General features: G+C 39.3%; 1 protein-coding gene across 2 annotated transcripts; it reads right to left on the bottom strand.

The window, feature by feature from the left end:
• RPE65 (retinoid isomerohydrolase RPE65) lies at nt 1–24,213 on the bottom strand. Of its 2 annotated transcripts, none has more exons than XM_077988396.1 (14): nt 24,115–24,213; nt 19,985–20,067; nt 18,100–18,250; nt 16,215–16,322; nt 15,970–16,111; nt 12,293–12,440; nt 10,979–11,060; nt 10,611–10,743; nt 10,362–10,501; nt 9,609–9,738; nt 2,963–3,077; nt 2,774–2,868; nt 2,554–2,665; nt 1–1,105 (listed from the first exon to the last, which is right to left on the bottom strand). In XM_077988396.1, the coding sequence occupies exons 1-14, from the start codon at nt 24,120–24,122 to the stop codon at nt 954–956; spliced, it is 1,599 nt and encodes a 532-aa protein (XP_077844522.1). In that variant the 5' UTR covers nt 24,123–24,213; the 3' UTR covers nt 1–953. The 2 variants fall into 2 exon arrangements, with proteins under 2 accessions (XP_077844522.1, XP_014997605.1); XM_015142119.3 differs by lacking the exon at nt 24,115–24,213 and adding an exon at nt 21,274–21,333.
• Nucleotides 24,214–26,453: the final 2,240 nt, after the last annotated feature.

The following is a 26,453-nucleotide window of genomic DNA, read 5'->3' as shown; positions in this document are numbered from 1 at the left end:
TTTTTGTCAATATTTATTTTTAAATAATCTCTAGAACAAAAGAAATTTAAAAACAAAAGGCTTAAAATGTATTAATACTTGCATGTTAATAATTTAATATTTTTCCCGAATGATTGCACAATGCTTAAATATAATTAAACAAAAAAGATGCAATAAAGTATAATCCCCCAACATTATCCCATAATCTGATTTTAAGTAAATATTACATTTGTAAGTATTTTATGCTCTTTTTTTTAAATATAGTCACTACTATATGTACTTGCTTTTATGTTACATAGCTTTTAATATGTAACTTAATCTCTGAGATATTATTTAGTTGAGAGGCCTCAGTTGATTAAACATAGATTTTCTTATTATAAAATCAGAAATGATAGTACTTGCTTGTAATAAGTGGAAAGGTTAACATTCATAAGCTTCATAATCTTTGAGTAGTTACATATATGCAAAATAATTACCGCAATTACTCTTAGATGATAGTCCTTGGTTTGAGAAAAAGTTTGGTTTGACATTTAGTAATTAAGCCTTATTGCATGATACTTCCTTGACTCAGCAAAGTCACATACAATATAAATCAAGTGTAGAGGACTTTGGTTTTTAAATGTTAAAAATATAATTGGAGCAGATAGGTACCTAAAATATGCTCTTATAATAGGAATTAAAAGCCATTTAGTAAGTCCACATTCATTTCCTATTTCATTACTAAATATTTAAGAGTTTTTCAGTTATGGCCTGTCTCACAGAGGAAGTATGATTATCTAAATATGTGCTTTTTTTTTTTTTTGATAAAGGAATTGCTTGCTCAACTCTGCTTTCTGTAAAACATTGCAAAATTGTGTGCATCTGCTAGTTAAAACCATGACATATAGCAGGCTAAAATAGAACAGAATTTGATTGCAGACCTGAAGCTGATTTTCTTGGTTTTGCTACCAAAACCATATCTTGCTAGAGTATGTTCAAGATTTTTTGAACAGTCCATGAAAGGTGACAGGGATGTTAATCTCCACTTCAGCCCGGGCAACTTCACTTAAGTCCTTGGCATTCAGAATCAGGAGATAAGCAGGCTTTTGTCCTGCTCCTGGGCTCACCACCACACTCAGAACTACACCTGTTTATCAGAAGTAAATAAGGCAATATTGAGTTTTTAAAAGCCCAAGCTATAGATTAAATGTCACTGAAATAATATAGGAGGTATTACATTGACAAATACAGAAAGCCATATGACCTGAGTTCTTTTTCTGACTCTTGTACCACCTGGCATGAGACCACCTAAAGAGGTCTTTTAAACTCTTTATGTACCCTACCTACACTGTAAGCTCTAAGAAGGGAGTGTCATGTCTGTCTTGCTCACTGCTATATCTCAATATTCTATGACAATGACTACAGCATAGTAGGTACTCATTAAATACTTACTGAATAAATGGATCTGTTCTTATCTGTAACATAAAAATATAGCACCTGCTGTACATACTGTAAAAACTGTGATGATCAAATGAAAAGTGTGTATTAAAAGACTTTGAAAGTAGTAAGATATATCATATGTATGGTTTCTAAGATTGATCTGGAAGCTGACTTCCTTCAAACAAAATGAGAATAAATTTTTTATAGTTTTGACTGGATATATAAAGTCATTTAGTGTGAAATGAGTTTGCATCTTATCTAAATAAGATAAATAGTTTTCCATATTTTAATCCCATAGACTGTAATCTATCTCCCTGTCCCAGCCGAGAAGCAGTTAACTAACACTGATGATTTGCAATTTGAGTTACTGTATTTGAGTTGCTGGTGTGGCTCTGGGTCTTTTTCAAGCCCTAGCTTACTGAAAGAATGGATGAAAATGATTTACAGAGCTTCCTTCTCATTCTCTTGTATCTGCTATAATACTTAGAATTATAGCTTCTCTTCTTAGAATTACTATTTTTTAGAAATATGTCTTCATCAGGAAAGGCAAAAAGCTAGAATTCATGTTGCCATTTTTTCTTCCTTCTCTCCCTCATCTAGAGCAGACAGTGATGCTCCATCCTGACACCAAATGGTGCTTCGACATTTTTTTCTACTGGTAATCAACAAGACCTGATCAAAAGATGAAAATTCTTTTCAAATAAGTTTCATTATTCGGTACTGTTCTATTTATAGTATTAAGGATCTTTCTTTTTTTTTTTTTTGAGAGGGAGTCTCGCTTTGTCGCCCAGGCTGGAGTGCGGTGGCACTATCTCCACTCACTTCAGGCTCCGCCTCCCGGGTTCACGCCATTCTCCTGCCTCAGCCTTCTGTGTACCTGGGACTACAGGCACCTGCCACTGCGCCCTGCCAATTTTTGTATTTTTAGTAGAGACGGGGTTTCACCGTGTTAGTCAGGATGGTCTCGATCTCCTGACCTCGTGATCCGCTCGTCTTGGCCTCCCAAAGTGCTGGGATCACAGGCGTGAGCCACCGGGCCCGGCCTAGGATCATTTTTTAGTATTACGGAATAATCAACCTTACTCCTTTCCTAATGAACTAACATACAGAACTGCAGTAAGAAGAATATTCAGACACAACAATTGCTTTCATTACCATCATCTTCTTCCAAGGCATCTGGGTGAGAAACAAAGATGGGTTCTGATGGGTATGAATCAGGCTCTTGCCAAACCCAAGTTTCTTTAGTTTTGACATTCAGCTTACAGAGCTGTTTGTGAGAAAGAAAAAAAATCAATCAAGCAATCAGTCAATATGCTCTACCTGACTAGCATATACTCAAAGCACTGCTCAAATATTAGTAAGAAGGATTAATTACCCTATCTGGAACAAAGTGATTCAAGCCAAGTCCATACGCGTATGTGTAAGGTTTCCCACAATACTTCTGGTAATTGATTTGAGGAAACTCAAACGCTATGAAATAGAGCACATGCATAGGAAAACTCTTAATCTCTTTGAAGGAAACATTTGCTCACTCCCGTGTGAGGTTTCCTCTAGATCATCTCACCTTGGCGAGGCCCTGAAAAGAGAACCTCAGGCTCCAGCCAGATTGTCTCGTCACTGCACAGAATTGCAGTGGCAGTTGTATTGGGGAGCGTGATTAAATTCTTGCCAGTGTCAGCCTAGGAGAGAAGATAACAGAAACCTCAGTGAGCAGGAAAGAATTCAAACAGCCAGAAACGCAGACTTCCTAAGCCTTGGCTCCTGAGTTCTTTTTTAGGTCAACGTGCAGGGAGGAACTGCAGGAAGCTATAGATGAGGGACCCTGGGATGTGACTGGGAAAGCTATCTGTGCCTGTGTCAGTCACTGGCTATGTATCACTGGGAAAGTCACATAACCTCTTAGGCCATCAATTTCTCTTCTGTAAAATGAGACCATCCTTGAAGAAAATTTAGGGCTCCCAAGAAAGGCCTCTGCAAAACAAAAAAACAAAAACCAAACAAAAATCTCAAAACCAATAATAATAATAGTTAATGTTTTTCTGCAGAACAACAAAGACTTCAACTGCCTGAGTGATGAAAGAATGTATATCTCTTTCACAGTTAGAATATGTTTTGATTTTGCTTGAAAAAAAAAAATCCTTACAGTTATGTTGACAAAAAGAAAAAAAAAACCCACTGGACCATATGTTTACTAGGATCTCTTGTCACACACACATGATTTTTCTGATTGTTTTATAAAAACAATGGACACTATGAGATTTTTCTAAGCACATATCTACTTTTTAATAATCTCATCAAATACTTGACTAGATATTTTGTTCTAGACTCTATTCTTGGCATTCAGGATATTTTGGAGAGTGAAGTCCCTGTCCTCTTGAAGCCTACATTCTAGTTCAAGGAGATATACAATAAATGTAATTAATAAATTTTATAACATACCACAAATGTGGTGAGAAAAAATAGAATAGAGGAAAGAAGATCAGAAATGTGAAGGGTAAATGGGTTAAAATTTGAATAGATGGTTAGGGTAGGTCTCTGAACAGGTGGCAGTGGAGACAAGACTCTTAGAAGATGAGAAATTTAGCAATGCACATATCTGGGGAAGAGCATTCAAGCTGAGAGAACAAATTGTGTGAAGGCCTGAGGGAGGAGGATGCTGAGTTTGTTTGAGGAGCATCAGAGAGTCCAGTGTGGATCCTATCGACTGGGCAAGGGGAGAGAATAAGAAAGGAAGGTGTAGAGGTCATGAGCCAGGCTATACAAAGCCTTGTAGGTCATTATGAGGACTTGATCTTTCTCTGTGAGTGAGTGATGGGAAGCCATTGGAGGGTTTCCAGCACAGGAGTGAGATGCTATGATTTATTTTTAGGGTAGACTTGTTAGTAGGGAGGATCCAAGAGTGGAATCAGGAAAACCAGTTTGTCTTGTAGTAATCTAGTTGAAAGAAAACAATGGTTCATACTAGGCCAGTAGCATTGCAGTTAGTGAGAAGTGGAAGAAGGGGAGGACACAGTCAAGAAGATTTCCTATTAAATAAGATATGGGACGAGGAAGAGGCATGAAAGTAAGAGAGGCATCAAGCATGACACCAAGGTGTTTGACCTGAACAAAGCAAGATTGATGTCACAACAAAGATGGGAACTACAGGTAGAGTAAATTTTTGGTGGGGGAAGATGAGAAGTTCAGGTCTTGTCTTATTAGACTTGAGATGTCTATTGGACATCCAAATGCAGATGTGGAGCTGGCACTAGCAGGTACGAACCTTGAGTTTAAGAAAAAGCTAAAAATGTAAATGCATAAGGCATGAATATTTAACAACAAGTGAGTGTAGAAATGGAAGATAGGAGAACCAAGGCCTTCCAACAAGATGAGGAATGAGAAGGTAGCTGGTTGGGGCAAAAATGTCAAGAGAAGGATTTTTTAAGAGCCTGACAAAACTGATCCATTGAAAAGGGTAGGAGAGTGGTAATCTAGGAAAGATGGGGAGAATTGGGAGAGTGATCTCCCTGAGAGGGTGAAGGAGGATGAAAGAGATCAATTCTGGATAGGAAGATGGATAACTCAGTGTATGAGTACAGCTGCTGGTGGGTGGCTAGACGTGGTGGCAAGTCTATGGTTCCTTTCTGATTTCTTTCATTTGTTTCAGAGAAAAAGGAAACATAGTCATCAGCTGCATCTGAGTGTGGAGGCGGGAAGTGGGAGATGGTAAAAGTTTAAAGAAAGAAGGTGTGGAATATTTAACTAGCAAAGTGAGAGAGTAAGTGAAGCAGGGAAATGTAGCAGAAAGATTTGTGGTCATGCATCTAAAATTAGACCAATTAACATGATTGTGCCTTGTCTGCACTTACTTGGGCCTCAGAAGTATAAGTATGGAGGGGGTGGAGAGTTGACTTTAACTAGAGTTGTGGTTTTGACAAGTGACTTTGATAAAGTAAGAAAAAGGCAAGGGAAACGAAGGTCTACATGAGAAAGTGATGTAATTGTTGACCGTAAAGCTTAAATTGAGTGAGGAGAGAAGGTAAATCCTCAACGGAGTGAGAGAGAATGAGAAAGTACTGTGTTCAATGGATTGGAAGTTCCTGGTGGAAATTGCAATAGGGCAAGTGATGTTGAAAGATAAAAGGTCAGAGTGTGTCATGCTTGAAACTGAGATTATGGAAGGAGTATAGTCTTAAGTACTGGCAAGGTCGAGGGTATGAAGGATATACACACACACACACACACACACACACACACACACATCACTTGGCTATATGATTAGATAAAATGAGATGAAAACTTGGGGAATTTTAAGCGTGAATAGAGGGAACAATGATCTGAAAGCAGCAAAGAGGAAGGACACCTACCCCAACTCCAGGCTAAGTGGTAAAAGGGCTGTACCCTGTGCAGAGGAGAAACTGCTTCCACTGGAAATTACTGTTGGGGAGACTGGTGTCCTTAGGGGAGAGAGCCAGATTTTGGTTAAAAAAAGAAGGTGAAGGGAACATTCTAAGAAGAGAAGACAGGAGATTTTTCTGGTGGTGGACTAAGAATTAAAAGTAAATAGTGGAAGATTTTCAGAATAGGGAAAGGATAGGAGGTGGGAGCCAATAGAGGAGAAGATTCTGCAAGATTTTGTGAAATAAGGGACTCGAGGTACTTAGTGATGATGCTGGGAAGAAGTGAGGGGTGTGCACATGTATGCATATTTATGTACATGCATACAATAAGTACAAATGTCTATGTCTCTGTTTAATATATTATTTATGTGGTTTCAAGTTGAATTTGTTTACTTTGCTCTATTTTGCTTATTTTTCTTGTTAAATTAGATTTCCTGTTTGTTTGTTTGTTTCATGAGATGGGGTCTTGTTCTGTTTTGTTTGTTTGTTTGTTGAGACAGGGTCTTGTTCTGTTCCCCAGGCTGGACTGCAATGGCATGCAGCTCACTGTAACTTTAAACTCCTGGACTCAAGCAATCCTCCTGCCTCAGCCTTCCAAGTAGCTGGGACATAAGACCTTTCTATTTCTCTCTTCATTGCCAAACTTTAAAAAATGTACATTCAGTAACTGCTTCCAGATACTCAACTGTTTACCTTAAGAGCCCTGAAACCTGACTTCTGTCTCTCTCACTCTATTCCCTTAGAGATCACCAAACCTAATGCTTCATTCTTAGTCTTCAGCCTTTTCAACTTGTCTGTAGCAGTGAGCACCGTATAACCCTCACCTGCCCTCATCTTTGTGACATTACTCTCTCTTAGTGGGAACTAGGGCCTTCTGGTGGCTCTTGTTTCTTTTTCTGGCTTCTCTTGTTTCTACCATTTTCTACACGTGGGTATTTTCTGGAGCTACTATGCTTGGCTATCTTCTCTCTCAGTATTCTCTGGCTTTCAAATTCCTTATTTTTTAAATAAGCAAATTTTAAATGTTTCTTTTCAAAAACCTATTCTAAAGTATGATTTTCTCCCCACTAGCAGTCTCATCTCTCTATTTTTATATATTTTATTATCATTTCAATACCAATAATTATAGGCTTTACTTTTGTTTAAAAACCTTCACTGTCTCCCCATTACCAGTTCAATAAAGTGCAGATTTCTTAGCCTGGCCTTAAAGCCTTCTAAGATTACAATGTACTTTTATAACTTTTTATCCCATTTACTCTACTACTTTTGCCTATGTTCCCACCAATTATAATAGCCAATTCTCTCTGCGTGTCTCCCTCTCCACTTCTCTGTCTGTCCTCAAACCGTTCTTTCTGTCTTCAGTTGTTTTGCCTCAATCCCATCTCCACCTGCCATATTACTGCCCATTGCAAATAACTATGTTCCATGAATCTCCCCTGCACTATCATCTGACTAGCTATTAATACATCAATTTATCCCTCCTGAGAGTACTACCCCTGTGCTGACATGCATGGTTATTCCCGATTCGCCTTCTTTCTCTGTGATACACTAGGTAATGGGCTCCATGAGAACCAGAAGTGTATTCTTTTATGTATCCACTGAAACAAAGAGTGTGATGCCTGTTGTAGTGGCTACTCAATAACTATTAGAAGAAAGAGGAGACAGATTAAATGATGTTAGACATTTGTTATCATTATTACAGTTCCCTATTCTGTAATTGGGTAATATTTCTTCGGGCAATGATAACCATACAGTTAGAAAAATCCTTCCTTTTTCTTTATTTTGAAATGTGAATATTTAAGTTAAGTGATCCTTTTTTATTCCCTTAATTTAAAGAAGATTGTGATTTTTACCATTACTAACAAAATAAGAGTTTACTGAAAAACTGACTCATCCATTTGGCAAGTATTTTGGGGACACTCAACTACATGTCAGTGATATGCTTCCTAAGGGAAAAGCAAAAATCCTTAAGGTACCTAGATTGATCTCTCTCCATGACCTTTCTTTGGAGCTCCAGACCCATGTATAGCAGCTGCCTATGGAATGCTTTGCTAAGGCTAGTGGGTACTTTCAAATTAACATCTGTAAAGTAAAATGTACTCTTTTTTCTACAAGCTAGCTCCTCTTACTTCTATTTATTTATTTGAGATGGAGTTTCGCTTTTGTTGCCCAGGCTGGAGTGCAATGGCATGATATCAGCTCACCTCAACCTCTGCCTCCTGGGTTCAAGTGATTCTCTTGCCTCAGCCTCCTGAGTAGCTGGGATTACAGGCATGCACCACCATGACCAGCTAATTTTGTACTTTTAGTAAAGACGAGGTTTCTCCATGTTGATAAGACTGGTCTTGTACTCCCAACCTCAGGTGATCCACCCGCCTCAGCCTCCTGAACTGCTGGGATTACAGGCGTGAGCCACCGTGCCTGGCCCGGCTCCTCTTACTTCTGTGTTTTCAGTTCAATGAATTATACCATCATTCACTCAACTGCTCAGGGTGGAAATCTTGAAGGCATCCTGAACTCCTTCCTCTCTCTTACCCGTCACATGTAATTAGACACCAACTGCTGTTGATTTTGCTGCCTAAATATTTCTCAGCTTTGCATCTTCATCTCTCAGTCACCATTTTCTTAACTCAGATACTTATTCCCTTTTATTTGCCTCATTGCATTAATCCTGTAATAGGGCTTCTAGCCTCTACTCTAGACTCCTCACTTTCCAGTCTGTCGTCCATGATGCTGCCAGAGTAAACTTTCTGAATCACAGATCTAATCATGTCCTAAAATACACTTAAAATACACACTTAAAATATTTAAACGGCTCCCTTTATTTATATAACACTCAAAGGCTTATGTAGCCCATTGCAATATTGCTCCAACCTATCTTTCCAGTCTCTCTGCCCAATACCCATCTTCCCTACACCCCTAAATAAACCAACCTCAGCAACTACTTCATATTTATAGATGAAATCTTGCATTTTTAACTCCTTCTTGCCTTTATAGAAGCCCTTTTGCCTGTCTGTAACTCAACCTCAATCTCCTCCCTCTTTCTCATTCTTCACAGAGCTTACAAACTTGCTTAAGAGCAGTGGTGTTTGGTTCTAAATTGAGTTTATTTTCTACGACACCATACCTAAGCCTTTGGTACAAAGTTTTACATTCCATGTAGCTGTTTCAATAACCCCTTTTGTGCAACCAGGGAGCAAATAGATATAAAAGAAAGCATATGTTCACATATCTATATGTTAGAATTATATTTTATTGATTTTTACTTGTATTTCCATCACACTGCAAATTCTAGATGTTACTCTGGTTATTCTAAAAAGATAGTCTCTAAATACAGGGAAGAAAAAAGTAGAAATAAAGAGATGACTGTCTATTGTTAGTAATGATTTTTAACCTCTAGCATTATTTTTCAGAAGATTTATAGAAAACCAAAACAATGAACTGATTTCCCTACGAGGGTACTTTTTGATGCTTCATCTCAAAATTATTTAAAGTATTTATATTATTGATAAAGTATCATAGGAATCAGTGGATCTGCACTATTCAGCGAGGAAGTATATTTTAAAGACAATTTTGTTGATACAAGAACAGCAGATTTAGAATCAAAAAACCTGGTTCTTATCCTGGCTCTGCTGTAGTTGCTTTTGCTAAGTCACATTAATCTTCGGAGCTTTAGTTTCATTTGTAAAATGAGGGAAGTTTAATTATTTTTAAAGCTCCTTCTAGCTCTCAAATTTCAAGACTTTATGTATAAACATGAGGCAGGAGGACAATTCCTGAGAGAGATGAAACATTCTGGTTAAATCTGAAATCTGTGGAGAAGCAGGTTACCTTGTCAATATTCAAAGGAAGTACATATCTCCTAACTTCAGGTTGGGGAGCCTTTCTGGCATTTTTTTTCACTTCTTCCCAGTTCTCACGTAAATTGGCTAAATATAAGTAATTATAAACAAACTCAAATCTGCAAAAATAAAAAGTCAAACATGAGCACAGGCAATTACAAATAATTTTAGAGAGATGATTCATGCCTTTTTAAGCACAAGTGCCTGCCTGTTCTTTATTCTACAACCCAGAAACTGCTATTCAGCCAGGTGTATTAGATCATTTCCTCCTGCCCACACTGGATGAAAATAAAGAAACCGGCTTAATGGATTTGTTTAAGTAACAGCAGCTTTGAGATATTTTCTGTTCTGCTTTCCTGTCACCATTCTGTTTGTGTCTTTAGGGGCTGTTGTCTTTTTAGTGACTTGGCTAGTCTGAGAAACGCAAGCCTTTTTCTCCATTCTCAGAGAGGATGGGGCTCAAGTTTCCCCAGTGATTTTGTCAAGTTTAAGTTCACCTCTGAGGTCACGGAATCTTTTGTTTTCAGGTGGGGTTCGTGGACCCAATTAGTTTTCAATCATTAACCATAGTTTTGATGTTCAGATTACCTAAACTCCCTGCTACTTTCTCAATTACATTTTTGACTCTTGCATACCTCTTGCTATTTTAGATGTGATTCCGATTGAGAGCAGCATCCCCATAAAAGCCCCTAATTTCCAGGAACAATGGGAGATGTCGCATTTATCCAGTATCCTTTCTTACCCTTTCCAGCAGCAGAGATCCACAATCAGAAACCCATTGTCTTCATAGGTGTTGATGTGATGGAAGAGGTTGAAAGGAGAAGTCCTGTATTTATTATTGAGGTACTTTTTCCTTTTTTTGTCAGCAATATGAAGCCAAACCTTGAAAAATGAGGAAAATATTTTGATGCATTTAAAAAGGAAAAAAGTGTACATTATTAAACACACCTTCTTCAGAATCACAAGCTCAACAAATATATCTAAGACTTACCCCCATGGTTTCATTGGACTCAAAGCAATCCATGTAGTTGGCTCCCCAAAGACTCCATGAAGAAAGGAACTTGAACAGGTTAATTTTGACTGGTGTCTCCACAAAAACGATATAGTTGGGAGTCAGACCAAAACTGTTCAGAAACACAAACGGGCTTGTGAATGAAAGGGCTGATTCTTAAGTCACAAACAAATTTGTATACATGCGGTATGCTCAGTTACAAGAATCAACAGTGCCTACATGAATTAATTATGTTTAAATTTAGTTTTCTGAAAAAAAAATTGTGATCAGGATTGATATCAAAGGTAGGCAAAGCAAATCTTTAAACTTGAGTTTTCCTGAAGATTCATAGCAGGCCTTCAAGTTACCTATGAACGTAAGATGGCTTGAATCGGTCACTGCAGGGGAATTGTACAACGATCTCTGACTTGCTTATTGGATCTTCCTTGTCTGAAATAAAGTGGTTTTAAAAGGCTTTGGAACAGCCTCTTATTTTTTTTAATACAAAGCATTTAGAACAGCTTATACAGGCAAAGAAACACATTTTGATTGTTTTAGAGAGGTTATTTTCGTTTTCTCCATCATTTGCACTTCTTAGTGAAATTTCATGTGACGCTTCAAAATCACCCAGGAAAATCCAAATAGCAGCAGATTTGGAAACGTGCATTCAAATAGGGTGTGGCAAGCGGAGTATAGTGGAGTCACATCTTGTAATAGCTGGAGGTGGGTTTTAAGTCAGGGGAGTAGGGAAAAAACCTCAGAATGGGCAAAATGCCTTTTGCAACATCTTAAGATGCCCAAAGGATATAGTTTAGATGGGTTTGTGTCAATAGCGCTGTGCAGTAATTCTTAACACACATTAAAATTTACTCACTAGTAAGTGAATGTCCTCAAACTTTAGTGTGCATCAGAATCACATAAAGAGCTTCTTAAAATACTGACAGTCTCTACTCCCCCAATTTCTCATTCAGTCTGCCCTGGACAGGGCTCAAGATTTGTATTTCTAACGGTTTCCTAGGTGATGGTCTTGGTCCGAGAACTATACTTTAAGAACTGTACTAAATAATACTAAACAAAAATCCGTATACATTCAAATAATTCCATCATCAAGGTGGTGAACAATGAACCTGGCAATAAATGGAAAATGAATGGAGAATTCTTGGGTACACTCCTTTTTGCTGTAGTTTTTTTTTCTATAGTATTTATATGAGTTAACAGATTTGTTTGTAGTTTTGGGAAGTAAGCACAACATACTTAGTACACTCTCATACGTGTATGTATGCTATTATGCACACATACATGCTTATTTAATTTAGTTTTGCCTAGCACATGGATAAGTGCTCAATAAATGTTTGCTAAGTTTGAATCCAAATTGTATATGATCAAATCCATATATATATATTATGTATGTATATATATGTATATATACACACTACATTTTTAAATTCTAGAAGAGAACTTGGACACTTGCTTTCTATATTTTCAAGTTGTCATCCTTTGATATGATGCCCTTGGGCATTAGGACCCTTATAGGGTAGGGGTGAGGGCAATATTTCTGAAATCTGAGAGTAATTTAAGTATGCACAAAATGCTATTCTGATATTCTGATCTTTCTCACAACACAGTAACCTTCTCACAATACAGATACTTGTTTTCAGAAGAGGACAGATTGGTAAACTCACCTGCTTGCAGTGGTGGGATCTTTACAATGTTGTAGGCAATTGAAAAATTTTTTCCAAAGCAATTACCAATATTGTAAACGGTTCCATCATTTTCAATGTGGGGGTGAGCAGTGGCTCCATTGACGGAGACGTAGTTGCAAAGATCAACCTACGGAAGTAAAGTGAATGTCCTCTCGTTGAGAGAAGGAAGATACATTATACCTTTGTCCCTAGGTCTGAGGTCACCACTACCCCTTGAACTCTCACCCTAAGTGCACTTTCTCTTTCTTCTCATCTCTCTGGATTCTACCCTCTTTCACCTTGAGGTCCCACCTTCATGCAGAGCACACTGCCCCTCATGTGTCTGAATCTGGAGTTACCTGTGACATCTCTTTATCTGATGTGTACTATACAAGGCTCTGGTTAGTTACTTTTAGTATATGCAGATTGACCTCAAGCCATAAGTTTGAGTCTTCAGACTTTTTTATACACTTATTATTGTATTAGATTTAATTGTATAAAATTGCTAATATCCAAAAATTGTTGATTTCAAAAAATGGCAATTTTGTATGATACTGTGTAAATACCAACTATGTGTCTTGCACGCAGTACTATATGAGTTTGGAACTGAAAGGGACTTCAAGCTTCATGTAGTATAGAAAGTCTTAATTTAAATAGACTTTAGGAGAACCATGGATCTCTTTTAATTAAATATAAACATTTCAGGCAAAACATTCAGCATTTAATTCAATTTTATGTCTCATAAGAAGTTTAGAACTGCAAATGTAACACAAATCTCTGTTTGCAGAAGGATAAATTGAGGTCTCAGAGAGATCAAGTGTCTTGTTTAAGGATAAAGAGCTAGATAAATCAGCACTAGATTTCTACCTGGGACCTACTTGGTAAAGATTTATTGAATGAATAATTAATGGAATATATATTTATAAATTATTTCCAATTAATTTGGGGGATTTTTTTAAAGCATAGGACATTTTAGCACACTTATTTAAATAATAAGCAAGATACTCATTTATTCAATCAATCATTTATCAAATGCTCTGGGCTTTCACTATGTGCCAGGTACTGTACTGTACCAGGGCCCAGGAAAGAGAAGATCTTTGCTTTCAAGAACTTCATTCTAGACTTGTGCTGTTCTATTAATATAGTGACCACTAATTTTTAGATAGAACTTCAAATTCAGCTCCTCAGTCACATTAGCTACATCTCAAGTGCTTAATAACACCGGGATAGCACAGTTATAGAGCATTTCCATTATTGCAGAAAGTTCTATTGGCAGCACTGCATTAGACCAATAAGCTGGCATAAAGCACTGCGAGTGTGCAATGGCGTCATAGAGAAGCACCATCTAGTCCAGACCGAGGGATTAGGCAGTTTTCCTGAGAAACATGACTCCAACTAATGTTTGAAAGGTGAGTAGAGTTAGCCAAGTGGAGCAGGATGACAGTGTGTTCCGGGGAGTGGGAATCCTAACGTAAATGCCTACTGTAAATGCATAGACTTGTGAAATAATGTGTGCTGTTTGGCAATTACTAGTCATTTAACCTGGCTACCATGAAGAGCATGCATAGAGGAGGGGAAATAAGAGTGGGCCAGACACAAAGACCTTCACTTGGACTTTATTTGGGAAGTTATGGATTCCCTAGGTGGAGTAATAATTTCATATTTACATTTTAAAATTTCCTACTGCTGCCTTAAATAAATTGTATTTAAGGGAATCAGTCTGGAGGCAAAGGCACTGGTTAATAAGAGTAAACAATAAAAAATTTCACATTTTTAAAATTACATTTTACACTGCTAGTAACAATGGAACCTGACCCCTTCCTAATAAAGTCTACTCTGGAGCCATACCATAGCTTCTATATTTCTAATTAAAATACCATGTAATTGTAATACAGATTCCCTGTTAAAGTCAAAGGAATGACTTAGAAACTCAGGTTTTGTTCTTCTCTAAAGGAGCTACACTCACACTTGTGCATGGTTACATACACAGTATAAACAAGAAAGGGGAGTATATGTTAAGACGCAGTAAATAGTCTGTTGAGAATTATAGATCAACTTGTGCTATTGAGACTCAATGTTGAGACTATTTTTTTTCTTCTTATTTTTACCAGTACTGCGTTTGTGGTTCTGGCCTTCAATTTCACCTCTTGGTCTCCCAGCTATACTGTATCTCTTTTACCTTCCCATATAGCTCACACATGGCTCCCCAAATAAACATCTTGAAGTATAGCCCTACTCATACTACTTCTTTGAGCAAAAACTTTCAGTAGCTTCCCATTAGCTAAACAACATATTCCAAATGTTTAGCCAATTATTCAAGCTTTTAGTTTCATCCTACCCTGTGTCTCATTATTCCCCTGACATTAACTACTCTAGGCAACCAGTTCTCCACTGGGAGTGTTATTGCCTGCTAGGGGAAGATATGGAAATGTCAGGAGCATTTTGGGTTAGTACAATGATTGAAAACATGACTGGTGTTTAGTGGATGAGGTCAGGGATGCCAAACCTCTCCCATGTGTGGGGATGTCCCCATAATGATGAGTCACCCCCTGCCTAATGTCATACTAGTACCTCCACTGAGAAATGCTGCAAGTCTAGTCAAAGGACATTGTTCTCCAGTTTTCACGAACACCTTCTACCTCTATGCCTTTGATCACCTTACCCCCTCCGTCTAGCATATCCTTCCCCTAAATTCCCTGAAGTCATACCTCTCGTTCAACTTCCAGCCCAAAACCTTTCCCTTTAAACCTTCTTTCACCTGTCCCACCTTGCATTGCCAACTATTTCCAGAAGTTATTCCTTGAGTATTTGTGCTTTCTTAAAAGATTTTCCTTCTTAAAAGACTCATCATATTCTTTGTCCTATTACAGTTATATATTTCATTTCTCCACCTAGACATTAAATCACCTGATGATAAGAGCAATGCCTTGTAAGTAGGTGTATCTTAATAAATATTGGTTCAAAATGTGTATCTAAGGACTGCTGCATTTAGATTCCCTAAGTTCTCAGTAAAATTTGTCACTTCCTAATATTGCTGAAATTTTGTTCTATGCTATTTCATTCAAGATACAGCTTTATTTCTCATAAGAAGTATCTATAAGAAGGGGCAAATTAGTGCAACATACTTGCCTAGAACCATAAATAGCATGATTTTCGGTATCAGTAGCTATAATTTCTTGAGCACCCAGTATTTACCAGGTTCATGCTAGCTTATAAAAGCTATGAAAGACAGGGACCATGTTATCCTACTCATTGATCTATCCCTTGCATCTAGCATAAATTCTGAATATGGAAAGCACTCAATAAATATTTATGTCATGAATGAATGAATGAATATATTAGGCATTTTATATGGGTTTTCTCCAATCCATGTAAGTGTTTAAAAATTTGTAGATGAAGAAACGATGTTTGTCCTATGTCAAATAGCTAGTCATTGTTGACAACGCTAGGATTTGAAACTTAATCTGGCTCTCATGTTCTTTTCACCAAATTGCACCAATTGCAGGAAAGCATCATAGACAGAGGCAATCAGTGCAGTCCATTTGGAGCTTAGAATGGTCATTCTGTGTGTCCTCATCAAGTCAGAATCAAACATTCACAGCATGAATAATTTATGTTGATTTAATTTTAAGTTCCAAATTCTAAATTCCTGAACATCACCTAGCACTGTGTCCTACCTGCTTAATTGTCTCCAAGGTCTCTGGATTAATCTTTGTAATAAAGTTGGTCTCTGTGCAAGCGTAGTAATCTTCCCCCACTGGGTAGACATTAACAAGGGCATTGTCGGTAACCTCCACTCCTCGAAAGTAAGAAAAAAACCTGTAGAAGCAAATGAATTTTTCAGTCCAGTAATTTTCAAGCCATGAGAGAAAAAGGGCTAATGTAAAATGTCTTGAGTAACATTCAGTTTGGGTTCAGTAACCTGGAAAATATATTCTTGCAGGGATCTGGGAAAGCACAGGTGCCAAATTCTGTTATGACGATCCTTTTCTCAGTCATTGCCCGTACGTAAGCATCAGTGCGGATGAACCTGAAGGACATTGAAACATAAGGAAGGGTATAGACAGGAGCAATCCGTACAGCCCATGTGGAGCTTCGAATGGCCATTCTATGTGTCTTCATCAAGTCACAATCATAAATGCACAACATGAAGAATAAAGGGTTTTATTAGCTCACTTTCTTGGGGTGACCAAGCAGGGCAGACACAATGTCCCACGAGTTTACATTTCTGTCTTCTAAACCTCACATATGAGGAAATTGAGGTTCAGAGGAGTTAAGTGGTTGGCATATGTAGCCAAGCTGGTTTAGAATCCTAGTTGGTCAGAGCTGGACAGCATGAACTTTCTGTATCACATCATGCAGCCCTGGGGGAAGTTCACATAGGACCCCCACCCCCGTCACCTACAACCTGTCAACCTAAACTTACTGGGGAAATTCCACACATGGTGTGCTGAATTATATTCTTCTCAATCTCTCTCTGTCTCTTTTATGTTTTTCTTCAATTTTAACATTTATTTTGTTTTAAAAATTAAGTGTTCTTGAATTCTATCTCTTGCCCAGACAGGTCTTAGAGTAGATAGCATACCTTGTCCAGGATTTCTCATGTGGACAGCCAGTTACAATCTGATTTTGTACTTTTATTTATTTATTTGAGACAGAGTCTTACTCTGTCACCCAGGCTGGAGTGCCGTGGCGCAATCTCTGCTCACTGCAACCTCTGTCTCCTGGTTTCAAGCTATTCTCTTGTCTCAGCCTCCCAGGTAGCTGGGACTACAGGCATGCACCGTCACGCCTGGCTAATTTTTCTGTATTTGTAGTAGAGACAGGGTTTTACCATGCTAGCCAGGCTGGTCTTGAACTCCTGACCTGAAGTGATCCAGCTGCCTCGGCCTCCCAAAGTGCTGGGATTACAGATGTGAGCCAACACGCCCAGTCACACTTTTATGAAGAAGAAAGAGTGCCCTGGTCTGTCGAAGGTATATGAAGCTTTATCTGAACTCCACACTAAGCTCTCCTGGCTACGTTTCTGCTTGGCATCATCTGTTTCTCTTCTATTATCACACAACTTGTCCTGCTTCAAGTCCCCTTTCACTGTTTCTTTATAGGTCTTGTCAAAATGCCTGAAATCTGTGGTGATCAACAAAGCCACTAATAGGCTTGAACGTGAAAGCAGAAGACAAAGTATTTGTTAATACTTTGTTAACAGGGGTTTCCTGGAATGACGATTTAGGGCTTCAATAATCTGTTTTCAGAAAACTTCTCTTTCTGGTATCATTGTGACATGCTCTGTCCTTCACTACTTCGTGGCAGCCTCCCACCCTCTTACCAGTGGCCTTTCCAATTTTATAAAAAGAAAAAGGAATCAAGATGGCCAATAGTTTAATAATAATAACAAGCATCACAATAGCTATTATTATGAAGTGCTTTGTGTGTGCTAGACACTGTGCTCTCATTTAATGCTTGTAATGAACGTATGAGGTAGATTCTATTATTTCTCCCATTTTACTAATTATAAAACCAAGAATTGGAGGTCAACATCTTGCCAAAGGTTACCCCAGGCAAGTCATGTCTGTTGAATACAGGGTATAAAGCCATGCATGTTGGACCCCAAAGCCCTAGGCTTTAGCTTCTCCTTTATTCCATGATAGTGTTCCCTCGTGTCCAGGCAGACACACTGGCCCAGGTACATTCTGAGAAAGTGCGTATATAGGTTGCCTCCTGGGTCCAGAGGTTAAAACTCACATGGGAGGAGGAGCTGAGCTAGGCCCTACTTAGGGGAGGAGGAGGGGCACGGAGTGCTGCTTTACCTTCTGTGGTATGTGACGTGTCCTTCTTTGAAGTCAAACTTGTGCAGGAGGGCTTGCCCATCAAACAGGTGGTAAAATGGCTCAGATCCAACTTCAAAGAGTCCTGGCCCACATCGAAGGAGACTGCCGGTGAGCCACAGGGGGATCCTGCCTGTGATGAGGGGAGACAGAACGTTGCTTCTTATCCCTGCCTTGGGCTGGGCTTGTCCTTGGTAAGGCAGAGTGTATCCGCAGCCTGATTGGGCAGCTTCTTCCTCATAGTGCTGGCAGTGATTTTCATTCCCAGCCCTCGCGCTGGACAGCACTGAGACAATGTCTGCTGACTTGACTCTCCTTCACTAGGAGACCACACCGTGGGAAATGTGGCGAGGCCCCAGAGTGTGGTTAAAGGGTTGGAAGGAGTGAGGGAGAAGCATCTTGAGAGGACAGGGACTCTCCACCTAGATCTCCCCAAACACCAATCCATTTGCCTTTTGCCATCTCATTTTTAAGAAGATTTTCAAATTTCTTGATATATTTTAGTAGAGTGAGGAGTAAAAGGATGGATTAAGAACGGGAATAAATATATTTTAAAAAGATGTGTCTGTAGAAAAAAAACTTTTAAATGAATAAACAGGGCCGGGCGCGGTGGCTCAAGCCTGTAATCCCAGCACTTTGGGAGGCCGAGACGGGTGGATCACGAGGTCAGGAGATCGAGACCATCCTGGCTAACACGGTGAAACCCCGTCTCTACTAAAAAATACAAAAAACTAGCCGGGCGAGGCGGCGGGCGCCTGTAGTCCCAGCTACTCGGCAGGCTGTGGCAGGAGAATGGCGTGAACCTGGGAGGCGGAGCTTGCAGTGAGCTGAGATCCAGCCACTGCACTCCAGCCTGGGCGACAGAGCGAGACTCTGTCTCAAAAAAAAAAAAAAAAAAAAAAAGAATAAACAGGAATCCTGGCTCTTTAAAATCTAGAGCTATATCCCTCTGTGAGTGTGAGCTACTGCCTGGATGAAAGTCAATCTGCTGTAGCAGGAAGTCCACAGGGTTGGATGTCAGGGACCTGACTTCTGGTTTAGGATCAGCTCACATGTCATCTCTGGACCTCAGTGTCCTCATCTGCAAAATGTGGGGTACCCAAGAGAGTCCTTAAGGCCTCTCAGCTTTCACAGTTAGGTTTGTCCCTAAAAACCCAGGTAGATTTATCCTTTGAGAAGGGCAGTGCTTGACAGTGTTTCCTTGATTCTTACCAGTGAATTTTTTCAAGCAAATGGATTATTTCCTATAGCTAATAATGATACTGATAGTAATAATTACTGTCTATTGATCACTTTGTGTTGGATATTGCATGAATCATTCTATTTACATTACTCCACTTAATTTTCACAAAATCCTTAGCTTTTGTAGATAAGGGAATTGAGGCTCAGAATGTTGAAGTAACTTAGAGGATTCACAGACAGTGAAATGATAGTTAGGTTTGCATCTACATCTGCCTCCCAGCAGAACCAACATTTCTCTAATAAAATGGGCATGAAACCCACCACCCTTTCACATTCCCAGGTGCTTGTCACTGGACCTTCATTTATTCAGACACCTATGGAACAGATATTTATAGGACATTTACTATGTGCCAGGCACTGAACTAGGCACTGACAGTTTGAAGATGACAAAGGTGTAATCCTGATCCTTACGGAATTCCAATTAGGTAGCGTTTTTCTACCTTAGAGAAATAAAGTAAAGGCAAATGAAAGAAAATGGGTTCTTGCTATAAAAAGCCCAAACCACCTGATCTCTCTCCCTGTGACCCACAGGGGGAGTCTGCATTGAGAGATGCCAAGGAATAGGAAGCCAGAGAAGAGAGACTTTGACATAAAAGAGGATGGTTTAAAGATGGGCGAGACCAACCTGTTACATGAGCCGTGAGCGGCGAGGACAGTTCCTCCACAGTTTCAAACAGTTTCTTGTAACCACCAGCAGGATGCTCGACCCTGAAATAGTGGAAGAATAAGGAAGAAGCCCATGTTGACGCTCCAAGTCTGCAGAGATAGAGGCAGAGCTGCAGGAGACAAGGCACTCTAGGGCTGGCTCAAAGCCCGTTCTCTTCTGCCAGTCTAGTTTCAGCCGGTCGGTCGGTCGGTCGAGGGGACGGAGGCATGGGAGCCGGGGAAGGGGGGACGGGGGAGGGAGGAGCACATGAGGCTAGGGGTGAGGAAGACTACTCAGGTATGGAAGGGGGTCCCAGATCACTGCTCTGATGTCAAGAGAAATGATCTCTCTTTTAATGTCAATGGTCACAGTGAACTTAATCCTGTCCTCTGCAGTTTTTCCTTACTTCGGAAGACAAATCAATCAATCCTACTGCCATCACTTCACTTCCTAAAATTTGTTACTAAACAGGGTCCTTCCCACAGTATTCTCTCACCCTATCAACATGCTCAGCTCACTGCGTCATTCATTTTCTTGCCTCAAGGAGAGACTCATTTATCTCCTTCCTAGGGGTTGGAAGATGACAGCTTTTTGGGTCGGGTACCTCATCTTTCATTATTCACTCATATTATACCATAATTTTTCCCCATGATCTCATTTTTCTACCAGTCCCCAAGACCTACAGTACTTTTTCATCATAGTCAGACCAGGAGATTCAGGTTCTTTATTTTTGTTTATTTTCTACCTCCTCTGTTCAGTTTCATTTTATAACTTAAAAAAGTGGAATCTCTGACCAGACTCAATTATAATAATTACCTTTTACTCAGCAATTACTATGTCCTGCATACCATAAAAAGAACTTTGCATGGTATTAGCTCTTTTAAATCTCACAGTAACATAATGGAGTAAAAGCTATTGTGACATCTTTCTATATACGGGAAAAGCTAGACTTAAAAAGTTAGGTAATTTGTCCAAAGTCACATGCTAGGAAATGACTGGGCAAGAAGTGGAGCCCGAGTCTGTCTGAAATCCCCATACTCAAGACTGCTTCCAAACCCTGGGCTAAGTCACACAAATCCCCCATAATTTGGACCTGAATTCTAGAGAGTTGCTTTAATACATAAGCAGGAAAAAATGTCCCCACCAAAATTTAAGGGTCTTTCCTAAACAGGTCGTGAATCAATGCCTTCTCTTCAGGAGCTCTTGAAATAGCGCATTTATCATGAATCCACTAAGGTGTTTTTAAAAAGTCTCCCAGAAATACTTACTGGATAGACATTTTCTTCCAGTTCAGGATCCAGAGTTCTGGCACCAACTGCAGAATGAAGAAGCAAGTTCCCAGCCAGGGGCCTTTTTATGCCTTCTAAATCCCCTAAAAGGAGCTATGGCTTTGGGAGCCCTTTCCCACCCCTTCAGCTGAGGGAGGGGGAACAGAAGTTGCTTTCAGCTCTCAGATCCTCCTGATGCTTGAGCTTTATTTGGGCTTGCTGTTCCCATAACAGTTATTTGGCTGTTTTCCAGAGACCTCAATCCTTCCCAAGGAGAATGAGAACAGATTAGAAAGAAAGGACCCGGGTGGGAGTGGCCAGCATCAGGCCTGAGCTGATCCCAGTCACCCCACTGGACCTTGGCACCGTTCTCTGGGGCCCACCTCCCTGTAATGCCTCTGTGCCTTCATTCTCACCCTCATTCATTCACTCACTTATGTTTAAAAATATCTATAAACATACTATCTAGGAACCAGACAGAGATGGGTATTGTGCCTGTCCCTGTCTTCACAGGTCTTATAACTCTGTAAGAGTTACACGAAACAAACTATTCAACAACTTTTGATTAGTGCTGAGATTGGAGAAGTATAGAATGTTATGGAAGCACATTGTGCACCTCTAACCCTCTCTGGCCACCTTATTGATAGCATTCAGTACCAATATTCTTCCAACCAGGTTGAGGACTTTTGATTTGCTGAGAATGAAATTCTGCATATCTTTGCTTGTCACTTATGCCTGTCTGTTCTCTGCCTGACCTTATTGTCCATTGGTATATATTTGGCACTCAGAGAGTATACAGCACTAATTCATTCATATCTCCACACTCTTTCATTAAGTCTCAGTTGTTTGCCAGCACAGACATGGTGCTGCCCAAAGAAGTCCTTGGAAAACAGGCAAGATATATACTATGCCAGCTGACAACCTTAATATTTTTTGAGAAACTCATTAACAATTTTAAATTCAGTTAGTAGTTATGGCTACTTACCCTAGGGGTCTTCTTCAACAAAACTGTATAACAATTAATCCAAGTGCTTCCCAAGATATAAAACAATACTTCATTTCCTTACAGTGAGGGCATAGGCATGTGATGGGCTCCACCCATTAGGAACAGTGGTAGAAGTCCTAGTGGTAGCACCTGGGGATCAGCTTCCATAATATCTCTGCCCACCCAGGGAAATTGTAGTGTCTCCATTCCACCGTGGAGCCTAGAAAATTGTTACTGGCTGGGTAGCCTCCAAGGTCCATCCTTTAGCCATCCCAGAGATTCTGTTACCTCCCTAATATTTAAAATATTTGCATTCTGCTTTATTAGAGTTAGTTCCATTATTTGCAGCTAAGAACCCTATGCCTATAAAATGATGGTAGTATAAAATACTACCATCACTTTTTTGGGGGGTATAATCACTTTTGTTGAGTCTTGGAGAGCTAGAAGGGGAGATTAATATCTATCTTTGCACGTTAAAAGACCTATTTCCAAAATACTTCAAATAAGAAACTTCTCCTCAAAGTACAAGGATAATCCAAATCTTCTTAAACAGCAATAAAAAAATAAATTTTTATTTATAATTAAAGCAAATACTTCTGTATCATAAACACAATATTAAACTTCAATAAATATATTGCTAATTTGGAGTGAGCATTTATTTGCACAATACCATATATACATTTTTTTGCTATGAGAATGCTTTATTAGGCAAAACCACATACTATGAAAGTGCTTTAAAAGGCAACAGGAGGAGATGTGAAGACACAAAGAACAAGGGCATAGTGACACATGGATATTAGAACACACCATGGTAACAATCCACACTGCTTCCACCCTTTACCCAGAAAAGGAAGGATCTAGGCCACCTCCTCCTCATCACTGTAGGATGCTGTGGTACTACCCAGGAAGAATATTGATACTAGCATTAGGAAGCTCCAGGAAAAAAAGGAAGTATCTAAGCTGAGGCAGGATAAATATATAAAAGTTAGCCAGTCAAAGGGCAGGTAGAAGAGTTCAGGCACAGCTTGTAGAATTTACAAAAGTCTAGAGGCTAACGTAAGGTGGGAAAATAGCTAGAGATGAAACTGGACTAGAGATAATCATAGGCCAGATTGTGTAGAACATCATAAACCAGGTACAGAAATCCAGACCCTTGTCATGAGAAGAGGGGAATCACTGAAATATTTTATTCAGAGGAGTGACGTGATCTGATTTGCATTTTAGTAAGACCACTTAGACTGCATTGTGGATAATATACTGGAATGGGAGATTTGGGCAAGACACTTTAAAGGGAGGCACAGATCAAACAAGTGGAGATAGCTGTTATAAGCAGGTACACTGAGGGATGGATAGGAATAGTCAAACTCAAGAGATACTTCAGAGGAAGCCTAATCTAACTCTGGCACTGGTAAATGTGTTGGGGAAATAAAAGGCATAAAAAAGGATTACCAGTAGGTTTCCAGTTTCTGGTACAATTCATTGAGATAATGCACACTGTGTGTGTGTGTGTGTGTGTGTGTGTGTGTGTGTGTGTGTGTGTGTGTGTGATGTTTCAGGGATACAGAGAAAATGAATTATGATTGTGATTTGAACTTATTTATTAAAGGAGAAAATCCTCGGGGCCTGTAATCATTTGAGAGCCTAATAGGGAGGCTGAATGAGTTAGCATCTGAAGGATAAGCTCAATGTTGACACAGAAAAAAGATGGAGGTGGCATTCCTAGGGAAAGATGCAGAGTGAGAGAAGGCAGAGGAATGAGCATGTTAGAAAGACTCTCCTGCAGCATTTTTGTTGTATTTTATTTTCTCAGCAGAGTCTCTTCTCTTCGAGAAGAGCTACAGGCCATGTTGTCATACCTGTACATTGTCAGTTCATTGGAGAGAAATTCCACTAATATCCAGATCCAGCAGCTTTTTAAAATTTTCACCTCTCCCCTCCCATTACAAGAGGCTGAAAGAGAAGGCTCTGTCGGAAAGAAAGCGTCTGTTAGTTGAGCGATAGAGCATTAACAAACTGCATTTAACATCACTTCCTGGGAGATGAGAATCCTGTCTTACTGGTGTCCATGACTGCACCAAGTGCCTTTCTTAGATACCTCTGTGCTGCCTTTGGTATTCTGGGGCTGTAAACACATTGTTTAACGACAGCAACCAGTTTTAGCACTTTTTGCATTGTTTTGCATCTGTGGTATCCTTTATGCTTCAACGTATAGATCCTAGAAGTCAGCTTCTTGAAGGATATTTCTTTCAAAAGTGCAAATCATGGCAATTCATTCTAGGAAGGCTCACAAACTCATAGGCCTTATGAATCATCAAATTAGTATGCTTGGAGAAATTCAGGATGAAAACTAATTTCTGTGTATTAAATTTCATTGAACCCTGAGTTCCTCAGGTATTAGGCAGGGAAAATATGCAAAAGCATTCTTTAGCCAGAAGTATTCCATACAAATATTAAGTAATGCTTATTAATGTCAATTCTCAGGAAGTTTGGGAGTGTCTAATCTTCTGGCTTATACTTCCTACCTCAGAAGTAACCCATTTTTTTTTCCTATTCTGCCATTGGAGTGAAGTTAAAGATCAGATATCCACATCCTTTCAAAGCATGATTTTGACCTCTTTGCTCCTATAGCCTCAAATGTAGACCTCTTTTCTAGGTCTTACTTTATCTTTCAGTGGTTTCAGTGTGATTCACTGGATCCCCAATGTATTGTTACTTTTCCTTTCATCCTCTCCTTTTATTCCTTCCCCACCTTAATTTTTTGCCTTTTGGTAAAATCAGATCTTTATGTCCAATTTCTATGTCTGCCTAAGAAACTGTTTTTGATATACTTTGGTACATTTTGATATACTTTGGTACATTTACCAAAATAATATTCCATGAATTAAAATAGCAAAACACCTTTCTACAGAGGTTTCTAAATAGAAATGGATTCCACATTTCTTTGAAGAAACTGGTTTTGAGGGTATTATAAAAGCTGCTTTTTCATCCTGATATTAGGCAGATCAGCTGGGGCCTGCAGGTCATGGTGAGGAGTTTGGATTGAGTTCTGAGAGCTATGGGAAGATATTCAGGGATTTAAACAGGGGAATGACTGAGGGATCTGATTTATGTTTTGGAAAAAAATCACTCCCACTGATATTTGCAGAATGGATTATAAGTGTCTAGAGAGGAAGTAGGGAACTGGCAGTTCATTTCAGGTGAGATGATGATGGTGCTTGGATTAGAGTAGAGCAATGCATATGGAAAAAAGATGGAAAGATTTGAGATACGTTTTGTAGGTAGAAATTACAGGACACATGGGATAGGTTGATATATCTGGGATATAAGAAAATGAGTTAAAGGTCATCATGTATCTATTGCTAATATTGTAGCATAAAAGCCAGACAGCAAACCTCAGTGTCACACAAGAGTAAGTTTCTGGGGTGGTTGGCGAGGTATATCTGCAATGTGTCTTGATTTACTTTCATAACTGGAGTTTACCTTGCTGTCTAGATACTGGCTGAGATAAGTGAGGTTATTTGGCTCTGCTATACCTCTCCTCTCCAGCAGGCCAGCCTGGGCTTATTCTCCTAGCAATGACAGATGAAAGAGCAAGTGAAAACAGGAGAAGCCGTTTAAGGCCTAGGCTCAGAACTAATCTACTGTCACTTCCACCACTTTCTACCAGCCAAAACAAGTCATGCGGCCAGCTTAGACTTTGAGGTGGGTGAAAATAGCTTCTAGCTTGGTAGTCTTTAGTGAGAAGAACTACAGTGTCACACTGCAGAGGTCATGAAAATAGGGAAGGATGTAGAATTGAAAGCATTTGTTTCAGCTTAGCACATGGGAGACCCAAATTTGATTTCTAGGTTTTAGAATGAGCAATAGAATGACTGTCACACTACTCTCCAGGACTAGGGGAGAAATGGCAGAGCGGAAATAGGTATATTACGAATTCTCGGTCAAACACCAGATGCGAGAAGCCTGTAAGACATTCATCTTTTCCAAGACACTTACTTGTCCCTCTTGCTCCTTCCCTGATAGCAGCCCTCATCCTCCCTTCCCTGAAGGAATTTTCTCAGTAGAGGTAGGATTTGACCCAAAGTAGTCTGAGCCTATATTTTGTAAGTATTTCTTCCATCCACATATAGAAATTCTAGCAAATATAATTTTCTTGGTTTCATTACCTGCTCAATGATACTTTAGTACTCCTTAT

This window comes from Macaca mulatta, chromosome 1 (genome assembly GCF_049350105.2).
Source record: "Macaca mulatta isolate MMU2019108-1 chromosome 1, T2T-MMU8v2.0, whole genome shotgun sequence".
NCBI lineage: Eukaryota > Metazoa > Chordata > Mammalia > Primates > Cercopithecidae > Macaca > Macaca mulatta.
This window is presented reverse-complemented; position numbering and strand designations above follow the sequence as displayed.

Coding starts and splice junctions, on each gene's coding strand:
- RPE65 (XM_015142119.3), bottom strand. Junction 18,251..19,984: donor GCTCACGGCTCATGTAACAG/GTTGGTCTCGCC, acceptor CCCTCATCACAG/GCAGGATCCCCCTGTGGCTC. Junction 2,666..2,773: donor ATCACTTTGTTCCAGATAGG/GTAATTAATCCT, acceptor TCTCACAAACAG/CTCTGTAAGCTGAATGTCAA.